Here is a 13,761-nt window from a genome sequence, read left to right as displayed (position 1 = left end):
TAAATCCTACCTCACAAAGATTTTCATAAAACCACATGGAGATACAAGGCTACTGACTCTGTTTGAATTAGAAAAAAAAAGCCAGAATAATAATCACTTGTTTTTCATTCTATAGACCATAACTTGCTTTCTTACCCTTCAGAAATGCTTACATCTATATTTTATTATTTTATTTTATTTTTTATTTATATTTTATTCTATATATATAGTTTATTCTATATATTTATAGATGTATAAAGAAAATGAAAAAAGTTTTTAAAATTCCTATCATTTAAAAAGAAATTGAAGAATAATAGGCGTGTGTGTGTGTGTGTGTGTGTGTGTATGTAGAGAAAGAACTAACTCTAATTACTGTAGAAAGGAAAGAGAGAAAGCAAGCAAGAAAGGAAGGAAGGGGGGGGAAGCTTTGTTCCATGCCTCACATAGTTCTATAAACCCCCCAGAAAGTTATCATCAAAATTGTAGATGCTTAAAGACGAATCTCAGCAGGTAAAAAGATTCTAAGTATATGAGAGTTAGTTTCACTTTACATTGAACAGAAGGAAATCATAAAAAGGAAGTTGGCCATTTGGGATGTAGAGTGGAACATAATTAAATTTAGTCTTATTGGGACCTTGTTTGCATGTCACAAACTGGCCCTCATTTGAACCCATCCAGAGAAAGGCATCTTCATAGCACATGATGTGCAGAAGCAAAGAGAGACCACATCTTCTCTGGGTGAAATTATTTTTCCTGTTGTTTCTATTTAATCAGCACTGGAGAAAAGGCTACAGCACCTGTTCCTTGAATTGAGGCCACTGGAGTGGGAATAGCAGAAAAAGAGGAGGCCGGGACACTGGCCAAAGGACAGGCAAGTGTGAGGAGCAGGGGCAGGGAGGGGCCCTGGGGAGTGGATGCTCTATCCTCCAGAGGCCCTGGGCTACTCTGGCTGGGGGCATGCGGAGGACCAGGCAGGGTCTTCAGGAGCTCACAGGATGATGGCAGCTGTTGTCTTCTCCTTGGATGGGGAGGGAGGCACTGAATTCTCCCCCAGTAGCTTTTTCTCTGACCCTTCCTCATCCTTAAAAAAAGAAAAAAAAAAAAAAACAGGGAAAATCAATAATTTCTGGAGAAAAGATGGGGCCTAGTTAGCTTCCTGGGACTTGAAATCAGGTACAGGAAAAAAGGTAAGGAAGGAAAAGGTACTGAGGAGGGGTTGCTACCCAGAGACATGGGACAGGAAGGAGTAGAGAAGGACCTGAAAAGGCAGAGGGCAGAAGCTAACCTGAACACGATGCCGGCACACACTCTCCAGCCAAGAAGGAACCGAGCTGAGTACCAGAAAGAAGCTGAGCAAAGCTCCTGGTCCCAGCATTCCTCCCTGTTCCCAGAGCTTCACCAAACAGACCCAGTCTTTCCCCTGTGCCTCCCCAACAGCTCACCAGAGGCCGGGAGCTCTGGCCACGCGAACTTCTAAGAGCCATGCTCAGGGAAGTCAAGGATACGATGACCTGCAGGACACAGATAGCCAGTAGCAGAGCACGGATTCCCAGTAACAAATTCTGGAGATAAAGGAAGGAAAAAAGACACAGTCAGGAGCCTACTTCTCTGATTCTGCTCTTATCACCACCTTATCACCCCAGCCACGTATCGAACTGTCCAACTACTTCCCACCGAAGCAGAGTGCATTTTCCAACGATGGGGTAGCCCTAGCTTCCACCCCATTTGCGTGTCTGCAGCGTGATCTTAAAACACCCTGTGAAGAGGTGGGTCGATTTCTTCATCCCTAGAATCTGGAACAGCCTGTAACTGTTTTGGACAACAAAATATAGTGGAGGCGACCTGTGCCAGTTACAGGGGTAGCCTTTCACTGGCCTGGCAGCTTCCATTTCCTACCTCCTGAAATATTCACAGTGGAATACTTCCCGTTGGAACCTAGATGTCATGCCATGAGAAGCCCAAGCCACATGGACGAGCCATCGTAGGCTCTCTGGTTGATAGCCTTAGCTGAGCTCCCAGCCATGTGAGCGCCATCTTGGAGATCCAACCCATTCGAGCTCTCAGATGACTTCACCCCTGACTGACATGTGACTGCAACTGCATGAGAAAACCCAGGTGAAGACTGCCTATCTGAGCCCACCCGGCCCACCGAACATGAGAAGTGATGATAAATTAGTCTTTAGCCACAATATGTTGGGTGTTGTGTTATGCAACAATAGGTAACTAGGACAATGGTACACCAGAAAAGATAGAAGGACACTCCATGATATTCTCTCTTGAATGTCTGCTCTTCGCTCCTCCAACCCTTTGACCCAGGGAATTCCTATGCCATGAACATCTGAGAAATGTCTCCAGCTTAAGCTAAAAACCTCCTGAACCACAGACCCAGGAGGACGGTCACACTCAAAGAGTCTACATCTCTGCCCTCCAGTGCCCCAGGTCCTTGAGAACAGACAGATGTGACAGGTTTCTGGAAGACTGGACTTTGTTCTCACCATCAGCATTTGCATGTAGATTCTACACCTATTCTCATTCCACTGTGACCTGCCACTCCTTCGCCACGTCTCTGTGTACCCAGTGGTCGTGTTCGTGACGTTAGATTCTGGGTAAACACACGCAGAGTCGATGTAAACGAAGCCATCAGTTTGCCAGGTTAAGCTATTCACACAGAGGACAAAAGCAGCCACGGCCATGGCAATACCAGCCAGCGTGAGCAGACCTGATGTGCAGCCCTAGAAGGAGAAATGCGGGACGCAAACCCTCCTTATTGAGAGCAGAGTTATGAGGTCCCGGCCCCAAACCTGTCTCCTCTTCCTCATTTCCCAGCCCAGGAAACCCTCCCCACCCCTCCCAGGATACAAGGAACCAAAGCAAAGAAGACAGAAAAATCGAGCAGAAAAACAGACATAGGAGGGGACAGAGGACACACAAGACTTACTGAGAGTTTGCCCCCATGCTTCTCATGGACAATGACCCCAGCTCCTGCTACAACAGCCTGCAGAGAGAAGACGCCAGAAAACTCAGCCTCCAGTTTACTCTCCTGAAGTGACCTCCCCACCACACCCCCTTCCCAAGACAGCTGATTCAAAGCAGGATCCAAGGGACTGGTAAAGAAACCAGTCATATGGACAGGACTCCATCACAGCTGCCCCACCTGCCCAACCTGGCCAAGAGCAACAAGATTGGCTTGCCCCTTAAGGCATGGCAAAGGGCATTCAGATCCGGGTCTTTGGCTTCTTCCCCAAATCCCTGACCCAGATCCAAAGGAACTTTCTCCTTGCCCATAACCACTTGCCTGCCACGGAGCTTAGAGCCCCTTCCTTACTTACCACAGACCCTGCCCAGAAGGCACAGCCCGAGGCACGCAGCTCCATCCAGGGCCCCAAGTAGAGCAACACTCCAAGAGCACAGCTCACAGCCCCCAACAATATCTGGGTCATCTGCAAGACAGGGTAAAAAGCCAACTCCCTTCCTGCAAGCCCATGAGTGCCAGGAGAGGCCACTCAGCTCCTACCTAGCTGACTTTCCTCTCCTTTTCCTGTCTTGACCTCTCTGCAGATTCTGGAAGGTTCTGCCCCCTTCAAATCCAGGAAGCAGCATGTCCTGGCTCTCCCCCATCCCTCTGACATGTCAGGCTTTTCGTCATTACTTTTTCCTCAATACCACACTGTTCTCCCACCTGATGATCCCACTTTTTTCCGCCTCATTCCCCCTTAGGAATCCCATCATCCTGTCCAGAATAGGCCAAAAGGATCCCCTTCAAGAAAGGCGTGTGTTAGCTGACAGCCCTCAGTGGTCAGCAGCTTCAGGGTCCCTCACCTCTCAAGCTACAGGCACACTCTTTGGAGATGGCCACCCAGCCATTGGTGAAGCAAGGTGGTGGGTACAAGGGCCACTTCCACTGAATGTGGCTCACCAACAAAGAGGCAGTACTTGCTCCCAAGCTCCCCACTGGACTGCAGAGACCTCGTTGGGCCTGCATTACGATCTGGCAGCTCCCTTTACCCAATCTTGCTCCTTCCTTTTTCATTTCATAGGTGTTACACTCCAATAAACCTTTTGCACATTTAACTGACTCAGCGTCTGGCCTCTGGAGAACCCCACCATCACTGCCTCTTGGCCATCACCACCTGCACAGCCCTCCAGCATTTCAGATTTGTCACACCCGGGCTCCACACCTCACCCCCCAGAGTCTGCCTCTCCTGCCTTCCAGGGCCTCAGGCTCCTGGTCACCAACACGCCAACTTCAGCATGTTCTTGGATTCCTCTCTTCCCTTGTACCCCAAGTCCACTCACTCCCAAGTCTTGGAGATGCCATCCACAGATGACGGAGATGCCTCTCTTTCCTTGTCATTTTTGCTGGGCCCGCCCAGGTAGACACAGACCCTTCGCCCTTCTTCCCTGGACACTTCCTGGTTGGGAGGCAGCCTAGAGCCCGGGTTCCTGCCCGGAAGCCACTCGCAGCCTCCCCATTACTAAAGCTGATTCAGGACAACTTCTCATCCTGTCAGTCAAGGCTCTCCACAGTTGGGCCCCAGGCTGCATTTCCAGTCTGATCTGCCATGAGTCCTACTCCCTTTACTCTGACAAAACTTGCCCAGTGCTTTCTGACTTCTTCACCCTTGCTTTTGCTGTTCCTTTGACCGGGACATCCTTTTTTCCATCCTTCACCTCTATCTGTCTATACGTAGTCTTCCTCCATGCAAGGTTTGGCTCAGATGCCAACTCCTGAAGGTTGATCCCCGATGATGTCACCCACTCTACCTTTCATTCTAGACATGCGTGTAATGGTCTGGTCCCTTCTGATAGATGCTGAGCACCTTTAGGGTATGGCCTAGGGACTCTCTCTCTAGTTTTCCCCAAAGTGCCTACCAGGATGCCTCACATCTGTAAGCCCTCAGTCCATACGGGCTCCATTAAACTCAGCTAACAGCCACCTGTCCCCCACCTCCGGCTGGGACCACACCCACTATATCAAAGAAGCCCATCATTCTTTTCCACCTAAATGTATGGGGAACCTGCCAAAACTTTGTTTCCCAAAAAAAGATGGCATACAAACAGGAAGTTCTCATGAAGAGTCAACCCACTTTTTCCCCATCCTGTTCAAGGAGAGCTACCATCCTCAGCAGCACCTGGTCCGCTTACCCCCAGTGCCAGCTGCCCATAGCTCATCTTGGTCTTGGAAGGGCCAGCGTCCTGAGGGTGAGAAAAGAACTCCTTCAGGGAAGCCCCAGCTTTTAACAGTTGTGCCAAAGCCGATTCCTGGTGGATGTGGATGTTGATGTGGGTGGGCTGGGACAGTGTAGAGGCCACATCGACTCCATTCACGGTCACCGTGTTTTGGGTCATCCTGCCTGCTGGGAAGAAGATATACAAAAGTGAGGTCTGGGAATCAGCTAAGGGAAAAAAGAATATGTTGCATTAGTAAAGGGAGAGAAAACAGTCCCTTATCAAGATCCAAAGGATCTTCCCAGGACAGGTGGCAGTGTCACAGTGGTCTTAATCTGGGAAGCAAACCCAAATCACCTCTAGAGTTTTTCACCACTTATATTCTTGGGCTTATCCCCAGAATGGTCTGACACTGACACAGTATGTCTGGGTCTTGGGTTGGGCAAGAAAAGGAATCTGAATTAGTTCAGGGACTTAGTATATATATTTATACGTAGTACTTTCATATGGTTAAGAAAATTCAAAAGATACAAAAGGATATACCTTTAAAACTTCCCATCTTTCTCTCCCAGCCATCTAGTTGCCTTCTAGTTGGGAACAAATATTGCCATTTTTAAATATATCCTACGATGACACTTTTTGCATAGAAAAGCATATAAAAATATTTTTTGCATATAAAAAGCATTTTAAAAAGCATATAAAAAATCCCCCTCTTCCCACAAATGGCAGGATTCTGCATACACTGTGTACAATGATTTGTTCACCCAACTGTGTTTTGAAGATAATTGTACATCAATCCATAAAATGCTTTCTTACTCATTTGTCTGGCTTCTCAGTGTTCCATTGTCTGAATGCTTCACAATTGTTTTCAGCAGGCTCCTATTTTTTTTTTAAGATTTTATTTGGCAGAGACAGAGGAGAGAGAAAGCAAGAGAGCACAAGCAGGGGGAGGGGCAGAGAGAGAGGGAGAAGCAGGCTCCCCACTGAGCAGGGAGCCTGACCCAGGGCTCCATCCTGGGACCCCGAGATCATGACCTGAGCCAAAGGCAGACACTTACATGACTGAGCCACCCAGGCACCCCTCAGTGGGCTCCTATTGATAGACATGGATTTCCTCTTGCAAACAGTGGGAAATGGCAGGTCAATGGGAATAGGCATGTATCCTTTCAATAGATAGGCCTTGGGCAAGGCTACCCCATGCCATAAGTAGGAGCAAGTTCGAAGAATGTCCACTACCCCTCTCCGTGACCAGCAGGAGGTTTCAGCAAATTTTTTAATTGTTTTCAAATATGTATCAGGAAAATTATATCCCATTATAGATTTTAACCAGTTTTATGCAGCAAAATGCCCCCCTTTCGGTGGATATCTCAGTGAGATTTGACAAATTCGTGCATTTGTACAACTCCAACTACAATCAAGGTAGAGAACATACTACATCACACAAAGTTCCCTAATGTTCTCTCCCCAGTAAAACCCTCGGCCCCTGGCCCAAGGCAGCCACTACTCTGCTTTCTGTGACTATTTCAGTATAGTTTCAATCCATAGTTCTCTTATTATGAATAATATTGGTCATCTTTTCATATGTTTGATACATTTTCCCCCTTCTTTTGTGAGCTCTCTGTTCATATCTAATGTCCTTCTTGTTTTACTGTTTTACTTTGTATAAGATCTTGGGTATTCGAAAAACTAATCATGTGACGTGATTTCCAAATATTTCTTTACAATTTGTGATTTATTTTTTTATTAACCACAGTTTCCATCTTTATTCTGACTTCTGGGTTTTATATAATACTTTAAAAAAAAAAAAGACTGTCCCACATCAAGATTATCAAGATTATAAAATAATTCTTCCCTGTTTTCTTCTAAGTGGTGGTAGGCTTTCAGTTTTCACATTTAAATGTTGATCCATCTGGGATTTATCTTGCAAGTTGGAAGGTTCAGATCCAAGTTGTTGTGGGGTTTCTTTCCCCAGATGGTTTACTTCTGAAGGGTATGTTCTGTTTGAGGAATATATTATCTTTCTCCTACTGAATTAAAATGTTCTCCTGAGCAAAAACGAAATTCTTATAGGAATTCAGATCTATTCTAGTCTTTATATTCTGCCCATTGGTGTGTCCAACACATCAGGCACCATTGCTACAAAGATAAGTGTGAAGTTTAATATTTAATTGAGCTAAAAAAATAATAATTGAGCTATTTTGTGACCCCTTCATGTTATTTTTTTCTTTCATGGACTTTTGCTAGGTTACTTCTCCATATGCACTTTGAGATCAACTTGCCCTGCTCCAAAAGCAATCCTCCATAGTAGTTCCAATGGGCATCCTACTTCAGCGGCACTGATGGGAATCTCAACAGTATTAATAATTATTCTAACATTAGCAATGGTGGCAATCCTAAAGTCCTCCCTTGAATTCTATGTGCCATCCAAAGCAGTGTCATTCTTGTGCCTACCTGGTCTCCTTGGGGACAGGAGTTTAACAATTCTGCCAACACGCAAGTAGGTTCAGAGACACACACAAGGAAGTCCAGCCTGGATTCCAGCAAGATCTTCCCTCGGGTCCCAGGAGCCAGCAGAGGTGGCTGGGACGGCCCTGAATGTGCCTTGGGATCCAGCTCCCTCTGAGCCCCCTGAGTACCACCACTTCCCCCATCACGCTCCAATGCCAGCTCAGCCAAGCTCCGGGCTCTTCTCCTGGTCCATCCCAGTCCCATGAGGACTCTCCTCACACTCTACCCTTGCCCTGGTGTGAGGCTCTGCCCCGCTGCCCTGACTACTCTCTCTGCCTCACTCCTCCCAGCGCTCCTGGAGCTGGGGAGAGAGGATGGGGACCTGTGCTACATCCTGGCCCCTCCAGTTCCGGCATTGCTCTGAAGGACCTCTCACCACCAAAACGCCTGAGCTTTAGCCACCTTACCAGAAACAAAGGAGGGGTGAGGCCTGGTGAAGCTGCTGCAGCCAGACCCATGTCCTTTTCTTTCCCCAGGTCACACCCTGTCTAGAGCATCCTTATCCACCCCCAGCAAGTTCTATGGGAACTGGGAATGGGGAGAGAGCAGTATCCTGTGAGATAGAATGGGGACTTTGGACTGGCCTTGGGGACTCCTCAAGAGAGCAAGGTCATATTTCCCTCCGGGTAAGGGGCCACAGGCCGGTGGGAGCCCTGCTCACCTGCTGTCCTCTGGGAGCCTCAGCAGAGCAGGGCTGGGAGGATCCACCTATAGCTGAGGACCAGCCAGCAGTTGAGAAAGAGAAGAGTGGAAGGAAGGGGTGGAGGGAGGAGGGTCTGACCTTCAGCTTTGCAACTTCCCAGAAGACAGCTGAGACAAAGGGGCCCCTCTAGGGGAATTCCATCTCAAGTAGATAACCGGGCTGCTGAGACGGGCAGAGTGCATACATGTGAGTGTGTGTGCTCACGCGCATGTACACACACACACACTGCTGACTCACAACACACATGGGGCACACACTCACAGCACCTGAACACTTGTGTTCAAAAAGCACCTGCCCCGGTGGCCGAAGGGGAGAGGACAGCTTCTCGGGGTTCCCCAGGGCTCCTCAGCATCCAGGGCTCTGGGGCCGCCCCCTCACACCCACACCCTGCAGGCCAGAGCCCAGGGAGGGACTGACAGCTGGAAACCCCCCAGGCAGGGGCCCCTCTGCCAGGCTGTCTTCCAGAGAGGCTAATGATCAAGTTCGGCCCCTCCTCCACCCTGCCCTTCTGGTGCTCTATCAGCTTCCTCCTCCATCCTCCTGGTTCCTGGCTCCAGCTCCAGCCCAGCCCAGCCCAGCCAGCAATCCCTGCTGGCACACTCAGCCCCCGGTGGCCCTTAGAAGAGCAGGTGAGGCCGGGGGACAGCCCTTTCCCAGGACCCTGCCCCACTGGACTCCCCACCCAACCCGTCACAGGCCTCTAAAGCCCAGCCCAGAGCTTACTGGGGATGGAGGGAGGAAGAGGACCAACCACCAGTTGCCAATGGACTCCAGGAAGGTGGCAGGAGCAGAGGCCAGCCATGTCCCTGTTTGACACCAAGTCAATCTGGCCTTGACCTTCGCTTTCACCTCAACTTCTTTCTTCATTGTTGGGGGGGGTGGTGCTCGGCTTGAATAGTCCAGCTGGAACTGTGTGACTGCTGGTGGAGAGGGAGGTACTTAGGGGCTGAAGGTACTTAGGGGTCGTCAGACCTGTCTGCAGAGCATCTGCAGCAACAGGAGCCAGGACTGGGGTTCTGACCTGTCACCCGCGGGCTCAGAGTAGGACTTTTGGTGGCACAGGCAGGCTGGCAGAAGAGGGTGGAGAGGCGAGGCCCTCGGGGCACTGCTGGGTCCAGATCGACGCTGTGGGAAGATGGAGGGAGAAGCAGATCTGGGGTGAAGAAGGGGGTTCCAGCAGGTTCGACGGCTGCCACAGCACCAGCAGAGTCAGGCTGTCCTGACACGACACCTGGAGAAAGGACCGGGGATGCTGCTTTGTGACCATGGACCTCCACCAGCCCCAAAGGCCAAGGAAATCCTTGAAAATATTCTTCTAGTTTTTCCTCCCTGACACTCCCTTCCTCTCTCGCAGACAGAGGTCCGCAGGTATGGAGACAGTGGACAGTGGTGAGGTGGCCCCTGGGGCACCCCAGCCCATGCACATTAACGTGCACATCCACCAGGAGTCCGCTCTGGCCAAGCTCCTGACCAGTGGGTGCTCCCTGCTGGGGTCCCACTTCCCTGGGGCCACCTTCCAGACCTGGAGCAGGAGTCGGCTGCTCTTGGCCTCCTGGGTGAGTAGCAGCCCAGAGGATCTCCCAGCCTCCCCATATCAGGAAAAGAAGACCCTCTTTGTGCTGTCACACCCTTGGCCAGACTCTCTGAACTGGATGCCCGGCAGTTTTGCTCCATTTCTGACTGTTGACTCCCTTACTGGCCTTTGCAATAAAAGCTTTGGGCTAGAAGGGTGCAGGGGAGCCATGGTCATTTAAAGCCGTCGTTGCCGGAGCCTTGAGCCACCCTGTCCCCTCCACCAGATCCCGCTTGGGCTGGCTCCCTCTCCTCCTTTCTCCCTCCTCACATTCTCTTTCATGGGGTTCCACGTATTTATACCTGGAGGGGCAGGACCTGAAAGCTGCCTGAGTCTTGGTGGCAGAGGGTTGCTCCTGGGCCCAGGAATCTGAGAATTCAGTTTCTTAGATTTTTCTTCCTCCTCCAGGTGATACAGATCGTGCTGGGGGTGTCAAGTGGAGTTCTAGGAGGGTTCCTCTACATCTTCTACTGCTCCACCCTGTGTAGCTCAGGAGCTGCCATCTGGACAGGGGCTGTGGTGAGTGGGGTAGGAGGATGGTTGACAGGCCAAGAAGGGGCAGATTCACCTCCTGGCAGGGGTGACAGACCATCACCATCACCGTGGTACTGTAAAATGTCAGTTGTCAAAAAGCCCCAAGGTGGTGGAGGCTGATTCCCTGTTTCTAAAGATGAGAAAATAGCCAAAGGAAGTGGTGCTCTGTCAAAGCTGCCTGGCCCCTGCGGTGGTTTCCCACCAGCCTGGCGGCCTCCTCACCACATTCAGCAGCAAATATCAACCAAAGACCTAGGACCCAGCTCATTTCCAGACACTTGCACTGAGATGGGGAGACAGAACATGGTCATTTTCCATTATCTTCTGCTGGTCCTGCACGCAGTGGGAATCCAGTGGGTGCCACCAAATGACAGTGGTGAATATCCACTGGTGGGGGTGTGCAGTCTGCAATAGGGGCTTGGGGGCAGCTCGTGGTAGTACTGAGGGCCCTTTGGCCTGCCCACATTCACAGAATATTTATTGAGAGAAGGGCCAAAAAATCATCCTCATCCACCCAATGGCAAAACACTCAGATTAGCTACAGCATCGCCAAACAGGATTGGAATCCATCTGTCCACCGGGATATACCACACTTCCTGTTCTGTCAGCCCAGGTGGTGGGACTGCCACCGCTGGGACAGCTGCCCCAACGAGAGGCCACCCACAGACCCATCCTGCGCTGAGAGCTTCTCCAACAGCCTAGGACTTCCACTCCCCCATCTGGAATTTCCACAAAGCACCATTGCTTTAAAAGGAAGATTTTGGAGAAGGGAAGAAGGGCTCTTTGATGTCACTAGAACAGAGGGTCCTGTCCCCTGGGAAGTTTGACCCAGGCCTGACTACAGACAACAAAGCTTAGCTCAAACCTCAGATCCACCTGGAATGTTCCAAGGAAGGACCAGCCGATGACTGGTTCTGTCCATTGGAGCTACAGAGGGGAAGAGAGGCAGCAGCTGGAGGGCTTGTGTCTCCTGTGCTAACTCTGCTCCTGCTTCCATCTCTCCCCAGGCTTCGCTGGCTGGAGCTGTCGCCTTCATTCACCAGAAACGGGGTGGCATCTGCTGGGTGAGTCTGGGGAAGGACACAGGTGGACACCGGGCCCAGAAGCTGGAGGCCACCCCAACCAGAGCCTGCCCATCTCTCCCCAGCCGGGTCCTGAAGAGACTGAGTCTCCAAGGTCTCCCTCTGCCTCCTTGCCTCACCAGGCCTTGCTGAGGATCCTGCTCGCCCTGGCAGCTTTCTCCACAGCCACCGCTGCCATCGTCATCGGAGCCAGTAATTTCTATAGGCACCGCTTTTATTTGAGAGACTTCATCTGTGATGTCTCCTCGAAGGCCTGGTCCTGGGCCCCCCTGAGCCCTAGCACTCCAAGCCCAGAAGAAGCCACAAGGCTGCACCTGTGTCTCTCCTATCTGAGCATGCTGGAGGTAGGGGGGCCAGAGGAAGGGGCGCAGCGGGCGCTGGGCAAGGAGGGCTGTGTCACCTGTTCCCCACCCAGCTTGACTGTCACCACAGATGTGTCACTGAACAGACTAGAAACAGTCCCTGTAGTTGAGGGTGTTACAGACTAGTGGGAAACCCAAACACTGAAATAATCACAAATGAACCAGCGTTGCAAGTGTGCAAAGCGCTGCAGAGGCTCGATCCCCTCCAGCCTTGGGGCTGCTGGGGCACTACACATCGTAACCTGAGCCCCTCACTGTTCGGGTGAGGACGGGGAGGGAGGCCAGATGAGAGGGGTTTCTGGCTACTCTCTGCTCACTAGACTCGTTAACATCCCCCCCAAAACCAGGTAGGGCTCCTTCCTCAGCCTCTCTAGAAGCTACAGACGTGAGGAAGGGGGAGAGAGACTCTGTGTTGGAAATGAGAGTGAGCACAGAACACAGATGGCAACCATCACTCTGGTGCCCATGGCTTTGGTTCTCTGTTCCCAGGCCCTGTTCATAAGCTTTCAGGTCATGCTGTTGGGTATCTGGGTTCTGCTGCTCCTGGCATCTCTGGTTCCCCTGTGTCTGTTCTGCTGGAGTAGGTCCCGACATAAGGTGAGTCCCTAACATGTGTGTCTGTGTGTTCAGGGGGCAGGGGTGTCCAGAGGAGCAGAGATGGGTGGGGCATGGCTTGGGGCAGGAAAGGATCCTTACAGTGAGTCCTGCGCCTGTCTTTCTACCCTAACGGGGGCTTGGCCCAAAGAGCACCTATCCCTGACCGGGTGGCCCCCAAGAAGCCATGAAAGTCTATATCCACAGTGGGATGCTGGGGCTCTTGGCATCGAGTACCATGAGGCTAATGCTGGCTCTGGGTGGCTCCAGAACAAAGCTGCTCTAGAGGAAAAAATGTATGTCTCCTCTCTCCATGTTATGTTGCCCCTCTGCCTCCCTTAGAAAATAGACCAGAAGAAACTGCTGGAAGCAAATGGAATCTAGCCTTGCTTCTCCTAAGTGCTCATGCCTGGACTCTTTCTGGACTGCCTCTGGCTCCTGGGAGAAGGATCAGGCTGGGGAAAAGAGACTCTACGCTAGCTCCAGTTACCTTCCTCCACTGCCAACAGCCACAGCCATGGCCAGAGTCCCCTCCACCAATCATCACACCACTCTTGCCCATTTCTGGCTCACCTTTACCATTCCGCCTTGCCTCATGGCCCCTCATGAGCAATGAAGACAATAAACTGTCTTGTTTCTCCCAACTTCTTGCTTAGTTATTCCAGGGAATTCCTCTTGGCTAAACGAGGCAGAGGAAATGAGCCCAAGCAAACCTCTGATGCTCCTCCCTCTCCCAACCTCCTCTCTAGGTCTGGAGTCACTGGCAAAATGTAGGAAACCAGAGGTGACAGTGCCACACTGGGGTTTGTAACCAAGGGTTGGGGGGTGGGATCAAAGAGGGTGTCATTACCCTTCAGCCCAAAAGATCAGGAAAAGGAGCACTGTGTTTCAGCCAGTGACTACGAAAGCTGATGGAAATGGTGCTTGATTTGAGCTGTCGCCTCCCCAGAGAAATGCCGGCACCCTGAGATGACCTTTCAGAGAGGGATCCTAGGGAATGAACACCCAAACTACCCCACTCTGATCTCTTGCTAGCATTCCTTATTGACCAAATCTGACATCTTAGAACATGAGAGCTTAGATGTGACCAATATAAGAGTCTCCTTGAGGGCACAGAGTAGGCTAGAGGAAGGCAGAAAGACTATCTGGAGAGGCCAATGAAAGCTGTCTACAAGAATGACTTGTGTTTGTGTGAAGAAATAATGTTTGAAAAACCCCCAAGTTTGGTGAAAGCCATAATCCTCAAGATCCAGGAAG

The 13,761-nt window shown here is 50.6% G+C and overlaps 2 protein-coding genes across 6 annotated transcripts; one reads left to right on the top strand and one right to left on the bottom strand.

Moving 5' to 3' along the window:
* Nucleotides 1-723: 723 nt before the first annotated feature.
* On the bottom strand, nucleotides 724-8,475 carry TMEM176B (transmembrane protein 176B). Of its 2 annotated transcripts, none has more exons than XM_077849699.1 (7): nucleotides 8,318-8,475; nucleotides 5,125-5,336; nucleotides 3,309-3,419; nucleotides 2,918-2,974; nucleotides 2,475-2,711; nucleotides 1,422-1,541; nucleotides 724-1,060 (listed from the first exon to the last, which is right to left on the bottom strand). In XM_077849699.1, exons 2-7 carry the CDS (start codon nucleotides 5,326-5,328, stop codon nucleotides 968-970), a joined length of 822 nt encoding a protein of 273 aa, XP_077705825.1. In that variant the 5' UTR covers nucleotides 5,329-5,336; nucleotides 8,318-8,475; the 3' UTR covers nucleotides 724-967. The 2 variants fall into 2 exon arrangements, with proteins under 2 accessions (XP_077705825.1, XP_077705826.1); XM_077849700.1 differs by having other exon boundaries at nucleotides 5,125-5,333.
* A 353-nt stretch (nucleotides 8,476-8,828) lies between these two features.
* TMEM176A (transmembrane protein 176A) lies at nucleotides 8,829-13,148 on the top strand. 4 transcript variants are annotated; one of them, XM_077849696.1, is made up of 7 exons: nucleotides 8,829-8,988; nucleotides 9,714-9,915; nucleotides 10,341-10,451; nucleotides 11,474-11,530; nucleotides 11,614-11,892; nucleotides 12,400-12,507; nucleotides 12,847-13,148. In XM_077849696.1, the coding sequence occupies exons 2-7, from the start codon at nucleotides 9,730-9,732 to the stop codon at nucleotides 12,886-12,888; spliced, it is 783 nt and encodes a 260-aa protein (XP_077705822.1). In that variant the 5' UTR covers nucleotides 8,829-8,988; nucleotides 9,714-9,729; the 3' UTR covers nucleotides 12,889-13,148. The 4 variants fall into 4 exon arrangements, with proteins under 4 accessions (XP_077705822.1, XP_077705820.1, XP_077705823.1 ...); XM_077849694.1 differs by lacking the exon at nucleotides 8,829-8,988 and adding an exon at nucleotides 9,013-9,137; XM_077849697.1 differs by lacking the exon at nucleotides 8,829-8,988 and adding an exon at nucleotides 9,157-9,294.
* Nucleotides 13,149-13,761: the final 613 nt, after the last annotated feature.

Source organism: Canis aureus, chromosome 15 (assembly GCF_053574225.1).
Source record: "Canis aureus isolate CA01 chromosome 15, VMU_Caureus_v.1.0, whole genome shotgun sequence".
NCBI classification, from domain to species: Eukaryota; Metazoa; Chordata; class Mammalia; order Carnivora; family Canidae; genus Canis; species Canis aureus.
This window is presented reverse-complemented; position numbering and strand designations above follow the sequence as displayed.

Coding starts and splice junctions, on each gene's coding strand:
- TMEM176A (XM_077849694.1), top strand. CDS start 9,088: ATGGAGGGAGGAAGAGGACCAACCACCAGTTGCCAATGGACTCCAGGA. Junction 11,531..11,613: donor AACGGGGTGGCATCTGCTGG/GTGAGTCTGGGG, acceptor ATCTCTCCCCAG/CCGGGTCCTGAAGAGACTGA. Junction 11,893..12,399: donor CCTATCTGAGCATGCTGGAG/GTAGGGGGGCCA, acceptor CTCTGTTCCCAG/GCCCTGTTCATAAGCTTTCA.
- TMEM176B (XM_077849699.1), bottom strand. CDS start 5,328: ATGACCCAAAACACGGTGACCGTGAATGGAGTCGATGTGGCCTCTACA. Junction 2,712..2,917: donor AGCATGGGGGCAAACTCTCA/GTAAGTCTTGTG, acceptor TTCTCCTTCTAG/GGCTGCACATCAGGTCTGCT. Junction 1,061..1,421: donor GCCAGAGCTCCCGGCCTCTG/GTGAGCTGTTGG, acceptor TCTTTTTTTAAG/GATGAGGAAGGGTCAGAGAA.